Source organism: Lytechinus pictus, chromosome 7 (assembly GCF_037042905.1).
Source record: "Lytechinus pictus isolate F3 Inbred chromosome 7, Lp3.0, whole genome shotgun sequence".
NCBI classification, from domain to species: Eukaryota; Metazoa; Echinodermata; class Echinoidea; order Temnopleuroida; family Toxopneustidae; genus Lytechinus; species Lytechinus pictus.
The window spans coordinates 15,948,031-15,967,745 of NC_087251.1; the positions used below are offsets into that span (position 1 = coordinate 15,948,031).

General features: G+C 36.8%; 1 protein-coding gene across 3 annotated transcripts; it reads left to right on the plus strand.

The window, feature by feature from the left end:
* The first annotated feature begins 8,514 nt into the window (after nt 1-8,514).
* Nucleotides 8,515-18,828, plus strand: LOC129265968 (adenosine receptor A1-like). 3 transcript variants are annotated; one of them, XM_054903864.2, is made up of 3 exons: nt 8,515-9,522; nt 10,146-10,281; nt 17,759-18,828. In XM_054903864.2, exons 1-3 carry the CDS (start codon nt 9,082-9,084, stop codon nt 18,352-18,354), a joined length of 1,173 nt encoding a protein of 390 aa, XP_054759839.2. In that variant the 5' UTR covers nt 8,515-9,081; the 3' UTR covers nt 18,355-18,828. The 3 variants fall into 3 exon arrangements, with proteins under 3 accessions (XP_054759839.2, XP_054759840.2, XP_063958131.1); XM_054903865.2 differs by having other exon boundaries at nt 8,826-8,992; XM_064102061.1 differs by having other exon boundaries at nt 8,887-9,378.
* The last annotated feature ends 887 nt before the right edge of the window (nt 18,829-19,715 follow it).

The window sequence follows — 19,715 nt, forward strand, 5'->3', positions numbered from 1 at the left end:
ATATTCATGATATTCTCTTGATTGAACTACCAAGATTCAATTCATGAAGTTGTTATTGGTATTGCGAACCGCCTAGCTAGGTAATGAAATATGTTTTCATGCCATGTGGGCTAATCTTCTTCATCCATTGATTCTTTATGATAAAAAATTTGAGTTTTACATTTGATGATAATAAGTTACTCTCGCTTGGAGATGTTTTTATTTTCTCAAATTGGACGATTTACTTTTTAACACTTTTTTTTCAAATTTCATTTACAAATAAGGATTATGTCCTGAGATTCGTAGCCCATTCTATGCTTGAGAAATGGTTTGGTATACCAAGAAAGGATTTTTTTTGGGGGGAGGGTATTTGGTCAGGATTTGAATTGAAATCAATTTAAGGCAGTTAGTAGCTTTGTCCAGAATTCAAGGTAATTTATGTCAAGATGTTCAATGCAAAGTCTTCAACATCAAGTTCTGCAAATACTCTATGCCTAATAAAGGCAAAAGATATTCACAATGAAAAATGGTGTATATCATTTTGTGCCCCATTTGATATCCCAAACTTCGTTGAAGCAAACTTACCAAAGTCCATGTGCATTTGAAGTTATCCAGTTCATTGGATCAGGAAAGCATGGGATTTTAGCTACTCAATTCAAAATTTGTCAAATAAGTACCTGTCGAATAGGAGTCTACTTTAACTACTTGACTGCGGGACTTCAAGGAACTAGAAAAGACAAACTACCTCACACCATAAGATAGTTTCATGACCCCCCCCCCCCCAGCAGTGAGGTCCATTGTTCATGATGATGTTTATGATGACCCCCCGTAATAAGGGTTGTTGTTGACAAAAACAAAGAGTAGAATACAAATATCAATATTGAGATTTGAGAACTCTAAATTCTAATGCTATTTTTAGGGGGGGGGGGTATTGCATCAATCAGCACAATTTGCCTAAATCATTCATATAATCATGGGCGTCAATCCAAACTTGAGCATGAGGGGGACACAATAGCAATTAACATGCAAGCATGTCACTTTTATAGGTATACTTTCCAGATCCATTACACTTTCGTCATACTCCACCGCTACATGTACCGTATGTCACAGGGGCGGATCCAGCCTTCGCCAATAGGGGGGGGGGGGGGCCCGGAAATTTTTTTTCACCCACATTTTCCCCGATCGGCCGCTCGAAGTTAATTTTTGTTTGTTTCTTTGAAGGGGTAATATATTTATATATATAATATCATAAGCCTTATTTAAAAAGTGCGAGCTTTTTGTTTATTTTATGTATTTTGTTTTAAAATTCAAACATTTTGGGCAATGTTTATGATCCTAAACGAGATGTGTATCCAACAAATTATTGCTGCGAGCGCGAAGCGCGAGCAGAAATTTTTAATATACGTTTTCATCTGATAAAAAAGGATCTGTTACCGGCAGCTTGTTAGCCATGAAGACGTTACATAATTATTTCAACTATCAAATAATGCGAAGCGCGAGCTGAAAATTTTGACATTTTTACCAGAAGAATTCAAAAGGCTAAGTATATAGCTAAATAATTAATGCGAGCGCGAAGCGCGAGCTGAAAAATTCGAGATTCAAACCTAAAAATTGGACACTCTATTCATATTTTGTAAATCATGAAAATGATGAGTAATTGGAAATCGGCTTCCTACATAAATAATGCGAGCGTAGAGCGCGATCACAAATTGTTTTATTTATTTTTGATATACGCTTTGTTCTGATCTGTTAACGGCTGCGTGTTAGCCATGATGACGTTACATATTTTAACTACCAAATAATGCGAGCGCGAAGCGCGAGCTGAAAATTTTGATATTTCTACCTCAAGAATGGAAATTCTAAGCACTTTTTGTAATCGTGAAAAGGATAAGTATATAACTAAACAATTGATGCGAGCGCGAAGCGCGAGCGGAAAAATTCTGGACACTCTTATTCATGATTTGTAAATCATGAAAATGAGTAATTGGAAATTTTCCTACATTAATAATGCGAGCGCAAAGCGCGAGCAGACAATTTTTTATATTGTGATCTGAAACTGGATAATGATTTAAATAGAGAACAAGCTGCGTATCTAAATAAACGCGTGTTTCAGATTTCTACCTAGAACATGTAGAATTAGGGTAATTTAAATACATTTCTTATCATGAAAATCAATAAAGCGAGCGCAAAGCGCGAGCTAAAAATATATGATATTCCGCTCTGAAAAGGGTCAATTTAAGCTCTGTTTTTCAAGCACTTTGTGGGAAAATTGTGAGGTGGATATGGATCACAGTTAAAAAGAGCTGATAAGTTTCATTATTATTACTTTGAGTTTTGACATAGCGGACCGGGACATTATGTCATCATATGAAAATGATGACTATCTTCCTATTTCTCTTCCTAAGCATGAGAGCGCGAAATCCTTAATATTATGGCCTGAAAACTTGACATTAAAAGCATTTTTGTAATTATATGAATAAGATGCATGAGTTGATATATTTCAACAATCAATGCGAGCGGTAATCGCGAACCGAAATTTCTGATAAACTGCATGTGATCAAATGGGGATTTTAAGTAGTTTGTTTTAGAATTAATATTGAGATAAACATAACTCACCAATCAAAATGCGAGCATGCAGCGCTAGCTGATACGTTTTCACAATCTGACCTGAATAGGGATATTTTGATAACTTTATGGAATACAGGAAAATAATAGGTACCTGGCAAATCAAATTTTGCGAGCGTGCAGCGCAAGCAGAAAATGTTAATATTCAGACCATAAAACAAAAATTTTACAGAAAACTTTTTGAAAATCAAATTTGCAAATCAAACAAAATAATGAAAGTTAAATTTTCGAGCTGGAATATGTTTTGTATATTGACTTCAAGATTTGATATTTAAGCTCCATATTGAGCAAGATATGTAAATCACCTAAAAGGCGATGTGAGCGCGAGCAAAAATTTTATATCCCGGTATGAAAGATTTTTTATTATTACTTTCCGAGTCTTCCCCTTATCTTATTCACTCGTCTTCCTCCTTTTATGTTTCCCTTTCTTTTTTTCTCCTCTCTTTTCCCTTCTTCTCTTTTTTTCTTTCTTTCCCTTTGTTTTTCTTTTTTTTTTGCTCCGCCAATAGGGGGGGGGGGGGGGGGGGCCGGGCCCCCTGGATCCGCCTATGCTGTCATGCCGTGCATACCCACATGAAAAAAACCCACCACGCACGTGCGGGTCTCCATGTGGGTGCTCGCGTGTACCCCGGCGTCGTACGTACAGGAACGGCTCATAGACGGCTAGCTGCGCTGCTTTTGAATTCGAATTTACCCACCGTTAATTGCATCGAAAAGTTACATGACAGTTTTTTTTTTCCTTTATATTTTTTAAGGGAATCAACTCTCATTTCCTTGAGAAGGTATGCACATATTCCCCCCCCCCCCCCCAGATGGTCACACGTCTTTTGTGACAAAAACATGGGGGGGACATTTGATATTGTGTCGGGGGGGACACGTCCCCCCCGTCCCCCACCGATTGACGCCCATGCATATGATATGAAGATATGATGGTAATGAAGATTTACACTATTATTTTTTTTATGGGTTTATAATCAATGAATACATAATTTACATTACTGTAGTCCAAACCCCATGGTCATTTGTATGCTGATTTGATCCACTGAACTTAATTGGAAAACAAAATTCCTTCAATTCAAGGTACCTACATTATTTTGCATGACGTGCTTCATTGTATGCAATTGTATGTGTGATATTAGTTACTGTGATGAATATTCAGTTATGTATGTAGTTATAATGACAGCATTGAGCAAGTCCGTCCATATGTTTTTACAAGCTGTAGATTGAAACTATCGGGTTTTGTACATATTTTAACTTATCAGGAAACCAGTGCATAAAATGTGTAAATTGTTTGGTATGGATTTCATTTCTTTTCTCATTCCAATATAGAGGTGTATTATGTATACATTAAAGAGGATATTACCGACGAAATGTACGGTCCCTTTAATATCTAATGTGTATTGTCTGTATGATTATTAATTTGTTAAAAGATTTTTCTTGAATGTGTGTCACAATCAGAACAGAGAGGGAGATAGAAACAAAGAAAGAGGGTATGGGAGAGGGTTTTTTTTTTTTTTTGGGGGGGATAATAAGATATCCATGGAGGATTGTTACCTAAACATTGCTTTGACGGATCATTTACTAGTATTCACCCTGTCACTTGTGGCGTGGAATCATACCATGTCAAACCTTTAACATGAGGCTGCTCTTGTCAATGGGAGGCTTAATATTTGGCGCGTGACAGACCTTTTCTGAAAAAAGAGGAGCGCCCCCCGCCCTCCCCTCCCATTGGCGATGCAATGAATGAAGGGAAGAAGAGAAGAATCAGAAGGAAATGAACAAAAAGAAAGGGATGGAGTAGAAAGAAGTTTGAAGAAAAATAAGGGGATTACGTATATCAAATCTTTCACGAAATAATATTTTCAGTTTAAAAAGTTGGGTTTTTTTCTCATCCGCGGCTATAAAGAAATCCCCTACTCACTGATATCGGGTAGTAACGTGAAGAGCAACCTCGTTTCTTCCTTCTCATGTGATTGCGACCCAATATTGTACTTACACCATTTACACTGTAAAAACGCTGTTTAAAATTTTAAGCGCGTTGTGTAAGCCCGTCGCTTTAACAACTACTGTTTAAACTTCTTAAACAAATGTTTAAACTTTTTAAACAAATTGTTTAAAAAGTTTAAACAACTTGTTGTTAAAGTGACAGGCTTAAACAACATGCTATTTTTTTTTACTGCGTATCATCAAGGATGTTTCAAATGAGATGGAGTAACAGCAAATAAAATCTCTTTAAACAAGGTTAAAAACCGCCAGCAGAAAGTATGTCAGGCATGCACTTTGCTCAACATCTCTTGCAATTGTGTAGACAAATGATTCCCGCATGACTACGCAGCAATAGGTAGTACATAATTCAGAGGCATGCGAAAATAAACGATGCAATATGTCCTGAAATATGACTCAAATTTGCTCGACTGGGTATGTGCGGGCACTCATCTGGCATATTACAGTAATGAATAACAATATTCCACCGACTACTTTTGAAATTTTCATTCGCCGCAAACGATCGGAAAAGTGTTAAAATCTGGTTTCAATAAAGGTCAAATTCTTTCTTTTTTCACTAATTAAAGGTTAATTGATATAATATGGGCAAATATCTCGTCGTAATAGTGCTTGGTTATTGATGTTTTGTCATGCATTCAAATTTCAGTTTGTTTATTAATATGAAACATGAAAAATTGATACAAATGAATATTCGTAAAATTTCACCCCCTCGGGTAAATTACCAAAATGTGCAATTTACCAGAATGTACCACCCCGTCTGTACGCAAGTGATGCAGTATAAATTACCCGACACACTCGTTTATATATTTATCTCGTTCGTCTATTAATAGACGATGCACATAAACGTCAAAGTTGTTTTTTGTATTGCCTGCATAGCAGAGCGAGACTTTTGGCGCCGCTTTTCCGACGGCGACTGCGGCGGCATCGTCAACATTGAAATCTTAACCTAAGGTTTGATTGTGTGAAATGCGATCATGACTAAGAATTTTAGAAAGTATATAGACCTTATTCATGAAACTTGGACATAAGGGTAATCAAGTATGATTTAACATCCGGCTGAGTTTCAGGTCACATGGCCAAGAATCAAAGATTTTAGGGTCAATGAATAGACGGTAGACCATGTTGGAGGAATCAACATCGAAATCTGAACCGAAGGTTAAGGTTTTGAAATGTCATCATAACTTAGAAAATATAGTGACATAGTTCATGAAAATTGGACATAAGGGTAATGAAGTATTACTAAACATCCTGCCTGAGTTTCAGGTCACACGACTAAGGTCAAAGGTCATTTAGGGTCAATAAACTTTGGCCGAGTGTTGGGGTATTTGTTGAATTGCCATTATAACGTTGTAAACTTAAATGCAAGTGTAATAAAGTATCAGTGAATATGCTGCATGATTTTCAGGTCACATGACCAAGGTCAAAGGTCATTTAAGGTCAATAAACTTTGGCCATCATGATTTGAAAGTACATGGATATAATTCGTGAAATGTGGACATAGGGGTAATCAAGTATCACCGATCATCTTGCAAGTGACCTAAGACTTGTTGCAACTTGCAACAAGTCTTAGGTCACAATGATCATGGTCAGATGTCAATGAACAATTTTATCATCAAAATACTAGTAAATGTTTTGTTGGGTGAATAATAATTTAGTCGTTTTCAGAGTCAGCTATGCTGCTATATTGAATTGTGAGACTGCAAGAGGCGCGTTACCTGTTAAGTAATATAACCAAAATGTGCATAATGTCAAAAATATGCAGTCACAACACGTTTTAACTGCACTTCAGGTAACAAATAGATCCCGTAAGGCAGGTGCACTATCGCCAAATTTAGGTATCAAATTTCTTATACCAGAATGTGCAGTCTAAACAAAAACATGTGTTTTGACATGGGGCACATCTGTCCCGTGCCCCTTTTAAGGGTCACAAAAAATATTTGTATTGAGATTAATATAATAATAATAATAATAATAGGCATTTATATAGCGCCATCTATCTAGAAATATTCTATTCCGAGGCGCGTTGTTATTATCATTATTACACCGGCTTTAGCTCGAGCTGCCTTTCAGCGCTCATGCATTCAAGGAATTAATCCTGCCGGGTACCCATTCACCTCACCTGGGTCGAGTGCAGCACAATGTGGATAAATTTCTTGCTGAAGGAAATTACGCCATGGCTGGGATTCGAACCCACGACCCTCTGTTTCATATGCATACGCATTGAAGACCGTTTTGGTGGGTTGGGGCTTGTCAAATTATTGTACCCCCTAAAGAAGAAAAGACGTTGCAGAGATCAACAGGACAGGAAAGATCAAGGAAGGACGAAGCGGTGTTAGGGGGGGGGGGCTATAAGCGTCATGCTAAAGAAACAGCTCATTTATCTTGGCACACTGGATTTCTATCCCGGAAATGCGGCACACTACCGGTCGGTTCGAGATACAGCACTCCTCTTTCCTCCATGCATCCTGCATGAGAAAAGTTGTCCTATCAAATATTTCCACTTGGTTATCCTGAAATGAACACCAGTATACCTGGTGTTGATAATAAAACGATTTGTTGAAATACTTGCGGATTCGCCTCAAGATCCTTTCTGTAAACTTTGTAGAATTAATTTAGTAGTTCTGTATATTTCGTACGTCGGACGAGTCTGTCCTGTAGTGTACTTCCACCAGTGCTTACAAAAAAAATTAAAGAATTCCTGAAATTTAGATTTCTTTCATTTGTATGAAATGTTATGCATTAAATTAGATAAATATAGCATTGTTATTTCTATTTTTATTTTACGATTTGTTAGCGTCAAGGAATCAAAGCCCGATATAAGCTGCAATCGGGGCATCCAAAATTCACGTTTGACGTGTGATGCGTATAAACGCCTGTAATAATCGTGTTTTTTTTTATGTGAATGACAATTTTTGATTTAGCATTACATAATAATTTTGATTAAAATGTAGACATGTTTATAAAAAGAGTGCACAGTTCTATGACAAACAACAAGAACAATCAAATTTGACTCGGACCAAGCGGACTGAGTCTGACGATATATGCGTATCGCTCACTTCAACAAAAATTTCAACCCAAAATGAAGCACACTTAAAAAAAAGAAGATACTAATTTAAAACTGTGGCCCCTATCTAGACCCTTTCGCCCCTCAATCTGTGCCCAAGCCGCCAGAGTTCAAAAGGCAAGAAGTGCATGATCATCGAAAAAAAAATCAACATGTAATGCTCGCACACACACCCATATATACACAAATGATTATATCTGCTATCGGGTACTTCTATGGACATTTATAATGATATTAAAATAAAAAATGATAATGGATAATGATGGTGGTGGTGGTGATGGTGGTGTTGGTGGTGGTGTTGATGGTGGTGGTGATGGCGGCGGTGGTGGTGGTGATGATGGTGGTGGTTGTGACGGTGTTGGCGGTAGTGGTGGTGGTGGTGGTGATGTTGATATTGATGATGATAAAAAATGGTAATGAAATTGAAATATTATTATTAAAAACATTTTTAAGCTCTCCACAGTTTTTCTACACTATATCACACTGTTTACGTGAACAAAAATTATCAATAAAATGCACAATAAAATTGAAATACCCCAAAAAATAAACGAAAGATTAAATGATCAGTATAAACGCTTTATAAGGACTTTACTTAGTCATGTTACTAGACCTCGTTGGTTCATGAAATAAGGTTATTTGGCATTTTATAAACTTTTCTTACCCTTCATTATTGGTGTATATCGGACTACTATATCAACCCGATTCGCCAATTTTATCAAAGAAAAAAATTATTCTTTGAAATAAATAACATTCATTATTTCAGTTGATCTGAGAGCATAATCAACATACCCAGTCAAATTTGAAATGTATCTCTCCCGATCCTTTAAAGTTAGGTCAGAAGCGGCACTAGGGTTCCCATTCCTCTTTTAAAGGACTACTTCTTTATCATCTAGGAAACTCGCAGGAGACAACCCCCCCCCCTGTTGTGCTGTCCCTGAGTGAGATGGAGATACAAACCGACATTTTGTAATGCTTACCAAGGATCATTGATAAAAAAAACATTACAGACCACAGGGTTAATCCGCCAATAATGACTCCACATAGGGATGTAAGGTCATGTTTGTGTTTTATGAAGACAAATATTTCTAGAAACGGACAATATTTTTGCCGACATGGAAGGTTACTAGACTTGGTGTGTTCATGGTCAATAGGCATTGGAAAGGAAGTGTTTCCTCGACGCTTGTCTCATTTTTTTGATCGCACCTTTGAGGGGCAGTGCTGGTAAACCGAAGCTGGAGCACGGACATTGAAGAAAACCAGAAGAGAGGCAGTTGATGCTTCCAGAAGACCACTCGGTTGTAGATCTATGACTAGTCTTCGGTACGTTCCAATCTAATGCAGATGTGATCATAGGTTGCATTTTCACACAGTATCAATCTTAGAAGAGCCTAGTCTTCAGAACTGGGAACATGGAGAGCTCTGATGACATGTTTCCAGCCTATGTTGACGATCAATATTCATACCACTATCATCACAATGGCAGTCTCGACTATTTCTCTTACTATTCATATTCTCAATATTTCTATCAATTCGATTTCGGTCTCGATCACCAGGATCGTCAAGTGATATACATCGTAGGCTTTTTCTTCATTCTTCTTCTTGTCATCTTTGGGTTGCTCAGTAATACGTTCCTGCTTTATGGCATCGTCAGGTTCCCGCGCATTCGCCAAGATGTCCAACACATCTTCATCACTAACATGACCATCGTATGTATCATGTATTTGGTCCTTGTTGGAATTCCAGCATTGTTTATCACGGGTTTGGAGGCATTCGCCCATTTAGTGGCATTCCATGTTAAATCCGAAAATAGTATGATATACATACAGATCTTCTATCAAATTATTCATACGGTGAGTTTAAGACACGAAGGGAATTATATTTTTTTACAAGTTAGAGAGATTTAAAAAAGTAACAAACAAAATGTTTTTGAATTGTGAAATCTGAACGGAATGTGAAAATAACTTAGATTTTATTTATATTTAATAAATGAATGATAGTTACACGTGATAATGTAATTAAATTGGAAAAATCGTGTTTTCCTCTTATTTTACGATTCAATATCAGGTGCTCCCACTTTCATAAAAAATAATTTTAAGTAATACTCCAATATAACATGGCTTTACTCTTGATTAAAAATATTGAATAGTTATTACTCTAACATAGTACGGTGAAACAGCTTACATTTTGACAAAATAGTTAACATGATGAAAATTAAGGTATGTGACAGGGCAACATCATCTGCTTTTTGTCTGTATACCACTTAAGGTTCAATAATCATAGATGGAATAACATTTAAGAAATTACAAGCAGTATTATTAGACCTATTTTATCATATGAAGTAAGGTTGCCCATATTTATATACATCTTTATAATGTCAAATCAAATAACACATAAGTGGTGGTTTAAACATATTGGTATTTTCAAACTCGGATTAATCTCGTTTTTACCCATATCACCACCACTCTCGATGTAGGCGGTACTCTTTCACCTCGCCTCAATGATCACTGCTCAAGCCTTTGACCAGTATCTCTTCGTGGTTTATCCCGTCGTTGCTCGTAAATGGAGGACACCTCAGAATGCTGTCATCGCGTGCATCACCTTGTGGATAGGTAAGATATTTTACTGCCATTTTCTTACTCCTATACTCCTCACCCGAAAAGGATAAAATAAAATGAAATAAATAAGGTCATGAAAATAATTTAAAAAAATAGTAAGATGAAATTAATTTTGAAATAAAAAGTGAAGTGATTATGATAAGGCATGTTTCCTCTGCATGCACAAACCGTATGGATGTATCCGGATACTTTAATACTCCAGGATAAACATACTTGGGGAAATGGTATTAGTCCGGGTTATAATTGAGCAAGGTGCCACACGGAAAAGGAGAAATTTTCATATAGTGCTTCTAGACCAGTTTTTTACGCTGAATATGAATATATGAGGTAACCAGGCTGTATCCTGAAAATTAACCCTTGAGGGCGCTTTTTTTTAAATGGCCGCCAAATTTTCAGAACATTTGAATTTTCGTACATAGATTTTGACACAAACATTCCATTGCCACAAAATTAGTGTCATATGAAAGACAAATAAATTTCCTACAATTTGGTACTATTTATAGGGGCTAAGTAAGTCAATTGGCTGAGATTTTAAGTAGAAAACTGCATTTTTTGTCATTTTTTTCCAAAAATTGAAAATTTTGAAAATACATGATTTCACATAATTCTAAGAAAAATTAATCAATTATCTTGAAATGTTCCAAAAAACTTTATTGATATACTATTATCATGTGGATGAAATTCTAACTCTGTATCATTCTTCTTAGCAAATTTATAAGGTATCAAACTTGAATATTTCAATTTCAGAAATGTCGCTTTTTGTATGCATTTTCATAGACTAATACGTATAACATGTATAATATGTATAATGTATAGTTACAAATTAAATGCAATTATCTCTGCTTGTTAATCACTTGCATAGTTAAAAGTAGGCTTTTCTCTATCAGCTACATAAAACAAAATGTTGGCACATCAAGGCCTAAAACTCTCATGGGGTGGGGGTGTCGAAGCCCCCCCCCCCCCTTGGCTATATCATGTTGTTGTATATTGCCTATTTGTTGAAAAAATCACTGTTTTTTGGAGCACCCATTGAAGCAAAAACAGGCATTTCTACTATACAGTACAGCCACTTTGATTGCTTTGAAACCACTTGGATAGGAAAGAGTAGGCTTTGTTCTACCAGCTACATCCAAAGAAGTGGAACATCGAAGCCTACTCCTCTCGGGGGGGGGGGGGGGGGCTTTTGCTTAATATTGCATATTTATTTGAAAATTCACAATTTTTGACCCAACATTGAGGCCAAAGAGCGTTTGTGCTTTGTTGTACACCCCATTTTATTGATTTGAAACCACTTAGGAAAGAGTAGTTTGTTCTACCAGCTACATATAAATAAGCACTGGCACATCGAACCCTAGCCCTCTCAGGGGCTGTCTAAGTCACCCCCCCCCCTCTATATCAAGTATATTGCCGATTTATTGGATATTTCACCATTTTAGATCACCCATTGAGGCAAAAGCGCGTTCCTACTATATAGTACAGCCAATTTTATTTTCTTGCAATGACTTTGAGAAGAAAGAGTAGGCTTTGCTCTATCAGCTACATAAGTGTTGGCAAATCGAAGCCTATCTCCTTCAGGCGGCTTTAGAAGTTACCCCACTAATTTTCGGTATTTGGCTATTTGTTGAAAAGTCACCATTCTGGAGCCCCCATTGAAGCAAAAAGGTGTCTCTGATATATAGTTCTGCCACTTTTATTGCCTTGAAACCATTTAGAGAGGAAAGAATAGGCTTTGCTCTATCAGCTGCATAATTTTGTGCTGGCAAATAAAAGCCTACCCCTTCCAGGGGCTGTCGAAATCAGCCCCCTCACCCCTTTGCGTTATTGCCTATTTATTGGAAATTCACAATTTTTTTGCCCCCATTGAGGTAAAGAGGCATCACTGATATATAGTTCTGCCACTTTTACTGCCTTGAAACCAATTAAGGAGGAAAGAATATGCTTTGCTCTATAAAGAAGTGCTGGCACATTGAAGCATACCCATCTGGGCGGCTGTCAAATCACCCCACCCCTCTTGCATTATTGCCTAATTATTTGAAAATTCACAATTTTTGAGCCCCCATTGAGGCGATATGCACTTCTGCTGTATAAAACACCCAATTTCTCTTTCTTGAAACCACTTGGAGAGGAAAGAGTAGGTTCCCCTCTTTCAGATATATATAACGAATTGCTGCCATATCGAAGCCTGACCCACTTCAGGGGACGATACATGTAGATGTTACCCCACCTTTTTTACGATTTTTGCCAATTCATTGGAAAACTCGCCATTTTGGAGCCCCCATTGAGGCAAAAAAACGTGTTTCTGGTATATAGTAGAGCCACTTCTTTATATGTACCTGTTAGAGGAAAGCCTACTCTTTCCTCTCCAAGTAGTTTTAAGGCGGTAATAGTGGCAGAACTATATATCAGAACCGCCTTTTTGCCTAAATGGGGGCTCAAAAATGGTCAATTTTCCAATAAATAAGCAATAATGAAATAGGGGTGGGGTGAATTCAACAGCCCTTTGATGGGGATAGGCCTTTTTTGCGAGCATGTCTTTATATGTAGCTGTTAAAGCAAAGCCTATTCTTTTTCTCTCCAAATGTTTTCAAGGGTGAAAAACGGCAGAAACATAATCAGAAATGACTTTCTGCCTCAATGGGGGCTCCAAAGTGGTGACTTTTTCAATAAATAGGCAATGCAAAAGGGATGGGTGATTTCGACAGCCTCCTGGAGGGGGTAGGCTTTTATTTGCCTGCACTTCTTTATATGTGGCTGATAAAGCAAAACCTATTCTTTCCTCCCTAAGTGGTTTCAAGGCATTAAAAGTGGCAGAACTATATATCAGAAACGCCTTTTTGCCCCAATGCGGGCTCCAAAATGGTGAATTTCAAGGGGGGTGGGTAATTTCGACAGTCCCCTGAAGGAAGTAGGCTTTTATTTGCATGCACTTCTTTATATGAGGCTGATCAAGCAAAACCTATTCTTTCCTCCCTAAGTGGTTTCAAGGCAGTAAAAGTGGCAGAACTATATATCAGGAACGCCTTTTTGCCTAAATGGGGGCTTCAAAATTGTGAATTTTTCAATAATTATGCTATAATGCAAAAGGGATGGGGTGATTTCAACAGCCTCCCGGAGGGGGTATGCTTTTATTTGCCTGCACTTCTTTATGTGGCTGATAAAACAAAACCCATTCTTTCCTCCCAAAGTGGTTTCAAGGCAGTAAAAGTGACAGAACTATATATCAGAAACCCCTTTTTGCGTAAATGGGGGCTTCAAAATTGTGAATTTTTCAATAATTATGCTATAATGCAAAAGGGATGGGGTGGTTTCAACAGCTTCCCGGAGGGGATAGGCTTTTATTTGCCAGCACTTGTTTATATGTAGCTGATAGAGCAAAGCCTACTCTTTCCTCTCCAAGTCATTGCAAGAAAATGAAATTGGCTGTACTATATAGTAGAAACGCACTTTTGCCTCAATGGGCGATTCAAAATGGTGTAATTTCCAATAAATAGGCAATATACATGAAATAGAGGGGGAGGGGTTGACTTAGACAGCCCCTGAGTGGGATAGGTTTCGATGTGCCAGCGCTTCTTAATAATATGTAGCTGATAGAGTAAAGTCTAAGCTTTTCTCTCCAAGTAATTGCAAGAAAATAAAATTGGCTGTATGATATAGAAATGCCCTTATGCCTCAATTGGTGATCCAAAATGGTGAAATTTTCTACAAGTAGGCAATATACATGATATAGAGGAGGGGGTGACTTTGACAGCCCCTGAGAGGGCTAGGGTTCGATGTGCTAGCGCTTATTTATGTAGCTGGTAGAACTAATTCTACTCTCTCAAAGCAATAAAATACTATAAAGCACAAACACTTTCTTACCTCAATGTTGGGTCCAAAATGGTGAATTTCCAAATAAATTGGCAATTAGCAAAAGGGGGAGGGGCGACTTACCCAGCGCCCCCCCCCCCCCGAGAGGGGTTGGCTACGATGTACGTGCCACTTCTTTTGATGTAGCTGGTAGAACAAAGCCTACTCTTTTCCTCTCCTAGTGGTTTGAAAGTAATTAAAGTGGCTGTATTGTATAGCAGAAATGCCTTTTGCCTCAATGGGTGCTCCAAAAAACCAGTGATTTTTTTCCAACAAATAGGCAATATACAACAACATGATATAGCCAAGAGGGGGGGGGGGGGGGGCTTCGACACCCCCACCCCATGAGAGTGTTAGGCCTTGATGTGCCAACATTTTGTTTTATGTAGCTGATAGAGAAAAGCCTAATTTTAACTATCCAAGTGATTAACGAGCAGAGATAATTGCATTTAATTTGTAACTATACATTATACATATTATACATGTTATACGTATTAGTCTATGGAAATGCATACAAAAAGCGACATATCTGAAATTGAAGTATTCAAGTTTGATACCTTATAAATTTGCTAAGAAGAATGATACAGAGTTGGAATTTCATCCATATGATAATAGTATATCAATAAAGTTTTCTGGAACATTTCAAGGTAATTGATTAATTTTTCTTAGAAATATGTAAAATCATGTATTTGCAAAATTTTCAATTTTTTGAAAAAAATGACAAAAAATGCAGTTTTTTACTTAAAATCTCAGCCAAATAACCTACTTATCCCCTATTAATAGTACCAAATTGTAGGAAATTTATTTGTCTTTCATATGACACTAATTTTGTGGCAATGGAATGTTTATGTCAAAATCTATGTACGAAAATTCAAATGTTCTGAAAATTTGGCGGCCATTTTGAAAAAAGCGCCCTCATGGGTTAATTTTCAGGATACAGCCTGGTTACCTCATATATTCATATTCAGCGTGAAAAACTGGTCTAGAAGCACTATATGAAAATTTCTCCTTTTCCGTGTGGCACCTTGCTCAATTATAACCCGGACTATATAGGAATACCATCCTGGAATAGTTCCCTGTGGAAAGGACCCTTAAAACTACCCCTGTCTGCATATAGGAGTGGGATCGTCGTAGGGGGAGTTGTGGATTGCGGGTGAATGCAATATCTAATATCTAACGAAAAGAGCCATACAACATAATATATTTTATAATCATTATTCTTCAAAACATGCAAGAAGGCACGATAATGCATCAGAAGTTTTGTAGAAAAGCACATGGGGAATACTTCATAAGATACAAAAGAAATATAGTCGAGTATATTATCGATCCCCTCATTTGCATACCACCCATGATGTGCATTTAACTACGTGTGTTTAATTGCAAATAAACGAAACGAATAGATATAACTTTTTGTTCTTATCAGATTTGGGTGAAATTTTCAGTCTTATGCTAGTTTGGTTTTTCTATATTTTATTTCCTTTCTTATTGGGATGGACTTGAGCTTTAAGGACTTCATCCAATCTCATAAAAAAATCACTCTCCCTTACTCCCCAAGTCCCCCGTCCCCCTCTCCCACACCCTCTCTCGCGTACGCACACACATATACACACACACCCCTTTTCTCCAAATGTTTTATGAACGATTTCATCCATATCTCTTTCATTTCGTTTTCACAACATAAAACACGCAACACACACACACACAAACCCTCAGCCTAGCTCACACACAATCGAATAACTTTCCCTGATTTTCACTGGATTAACAAAAATAAATGGTGTATTAATTTTATCATGCAGCTAACAATGGCATTTGAATGTATATCGTGTTCGTGATGAGGCATACAGCAGTCCCCGGGCATAAAACACAAAACAGGAAATACAGCTTCCTCTCGTGTTTGATTTTTAAAGCCAAAGTAGAACAGCCACTTTCAACATTTACAGCTCAACCCCTTAACTGCTCACGTTTGACCAAGTAATTTACCCACAATACAGCATTTTGATAATGAAATACAGTCCTTATGATAATACGCCATTGGAAAGATAACAAATAATTTTCCACGATCGCTCTTTACACCATTCATGATAAAACAGCATTTTCCAAAAACTAAAATAAAATAAAAGGGTTAAAGTTCTTGATGTTTCAGTATAGTTTATGAGTATTTCCTCACCAGAAGTAAAAAAAAAATATTTCCAATATTTTTTAAAGGAGCACATTTTCAAGACTATCAACAAAGCGCATATGTTTATATGACCATGTACCTATTACATGATATGACATGAGGCTCACATTGTGGGATGAGTTCTGCACATGTCAGTGGAAACATATAGGTCCATTGTGGAAGATACTTCCCCAATAACATGTTTAAAAGCGTTTTAAAGCCACCTTTGGCTACTCAGCAGTAAATACATGTTTTATTTTTGTGTTAGACAGAAATCTTCTGATACTCAACTGCGTTTAGTTATTTAAAACTGATATCTCCTTTCGATATGCGCAGTGCTGCACTCTTAACACTAATCAGTCAAACTGACTAGACCAGTAGTCAGCTGGTTGCAACTGATATGACAATCACTGATAAACACATTTCGGACAATAATCTAGTTAAAAATAGCTCTGTTCTAGAATCAAATTTAAAGGCAAGGTACTTAATACTACAATATTATTTGTCATATCAATTTTAACATGCAATTAATGCAAAAAGTGTCACAACTTACCCCGCCTTCCCCTACTCCCTTTCGGTAATAGCAATTTTTTTTTTCTTGATAGAGGGCAGTTATTAATTTTAAGTTTTGCTTATTAACAAAACAGCTAATAATTTATTCACTGCACGGTTTATATACAAAAGGAGTGAGTCGTTATTGTCACTGATTCACTATTTTCTTGTATTTTATTATGAATATATCAAATTTTGCCGATTTGATAATAATTAAGCATCTTTATTTAAATCGCACGAGGTTGCAACAACGGCAATCACATACTTTTTTTCTTTGTCATTGGATACAACTTTGCGTTATGAGCAGAAAATTGTCCTGTCGAGTCCCTACAGGAATTATCAGGAACAGAAACGGTCTAGTAAAATGCAAAGTAAGTGGGTGGCGTCATATAGGTACCTAGTTTGCAACCTGATGTGCATTTAAAGTATTGTTTGGGTTTTATGGCTAGTATATGAAAGGGATGGTCCGGGCTGTTTTCACAAAATATTGCTAAACTTTAAAATTCAATAACTTTGTTATTTGTTATCCGATTTTGATGAAATTTTCGGCATTTTGCTCAGTGAATTCTACTCTATAAATACTTTTAGCCCGGACCATCCCTTTAAGTGAAATATAAACTATTTCTTATCTTACATCCGATTTTGACGAAATTGTCAGCAATAATTTTTCTACTATAATTGAAATCGAGTTTTTGTTGAGGGGAGGTCTTGCATTTTTCGTCCGATTATCTTTCGAATGTGTATACGATCCTTCACAATTATTTGGGGCATTTTATTTTCTAGAAAGCTTCATTATGACGTTGCTAGTTTTCCAAAGTTTGATATAGAATTTGAAATCCCCCAGGCACTTTTCAGGTTGTCTTTTAATATCGCTTATCATAACTTTATTACCCAATGTCATATTTCATTTTGCAGTTGGTATGATGGTAGCACTCTTGGATGGTTTGACATTCATCAATATATTTAAGGGTGTATCGGATACCGTGATGCTCATTAAGGACTCACTCATCTTCATCTTATTCTGTCTGGTTCCAATCATCTTGACCATTGTTTTCAACATGAAAGTATGGCACGCCATGCACAGTGCTCGTACTGCCACAGTGAAAGACAACCACCAGGCTAACAACGCACGACGCTTCACGCAACTTGAAGAAGAGAACGGCGGTGTCCCTGGGACCCTCGTCCGAGCACAAGATTTGCCCAACAACCTTGCTATCTTCTGGTCCTTTGTCGTTTTCTGGACTCTATACCACATCGTACATCTAATCATTTCGTTCACATGGGCCCTAAAACGGTTTGATCACTGGATATACTTCAATAATAAGGACGAGGTCATGATCATCGTCGGCGACATCGCAGTGCATTTCAACGTCGCTCTTAATCCTCTCTTTTACGTTGTCTGCAACCCGAAGTTCCGTCAACATCTGTATCGTGTTGCCTATGCATTGACCAAAGGCAATTCGCCCTACTCGGGTCACATCGACGAAACCACTATAGGTACAGATGAATAAAAAAATAAAAGACTTGAGTAGGACTATGAAAAAAAATGTTAAGGATTGTTTGACTGTTAAATCGGTGAAGAAAAAAATGCATGATGGCCGATGTGGAAGACATTTCGGGGAGATAAGACCATCACTTTGGACAGGTGACAGGTCCATGCACGTCATTGTTAAAAACGTAATGATTTATTTTTTGTCTTACGTCAGATTGTTCAACCAACCAATAATCAAATGTGACACTATGATTGATATATCATAATCCTTCGAGGGGCACTGATTAAAAATATTGGTTAACATTTTCATTTTTTAATTGAACCCTCATTATAAAGCCTATCAGAAAATGATATAAGCATGCGGGTTGCATAGTGTGAACAAAATACTTAATGAAAGTCTCACATAATCTACATGGGGAAATATTTCATATTTTGGTCCAGAAAAGGCCTTTCCAATATTCCTTGTTAGATACGTAGAAAATCAGAAAATGTATATAAGAAAATGTGTCCTTATAAACAGAGAGTCTTGAGAAATGATGTAATTTTACAGCACACATCTAAATACAATTTAGGTTCATCTATTTTAATCTGTATGTGATGATTTTTTTCTTAAAACAGAGAGAATTGTCTTAAAATGAGGCATTTCGAGTGAAATAAGCGAACAAATTTATGTTTAAAAACCAAGCATTTCGGTCTAGGATCTTTCGTTAAAAAAAAAAGAAAAAAAAAGAAACAAAGATGGTCTGCGGCTAAAAGATTTTCAAGTAAGATTAACAGATTTGTCTGTAAAAGAAAATCGTTTTTTTTTAAATATATTCATGGTCATGGAATACTGTACGGAAATTGCACAAAAATCGTATAGGTCTGAAAGCACATTTAAAAAACCGTGTTTTTTTTCAGACACACCTGTTGAATTGCATTTACAAAATATCCTGCATTTTTTTTCACATTGAATATAGTGTATATAATAATCAGTGGCGTAACTACGGGGGCATGGGCTGGCAAACAAAAACGGGGAAAGGGACAAAAAGGGAGAAATTAGGAAGAGAAACGTAGCGGGAGAAAGAAATTATTGTTCGTTAATTATATTATGTTATATTATAAGAAACATTATTTTCATAACTTTATAAAACATAATTTGCTCAGGGCTTATGTCTTCTTTGTTCCTGGTGCTCGCATTGTCTGTTTAACGAGTTATATAATCCTGTTGTACTAAAACCTCCTGTTTTCAAGTCAATATACACCAAATATATTTTCTCGCACTTCGAGTTATTATCATTTTATGTATAGTGACATATGCTTCTTTTTCTTAATATAAAACATTTCCTGCCCGTGCTTACCGTCGCATTAGTGGATTGGTGATATATGTCTGCTCTTCAT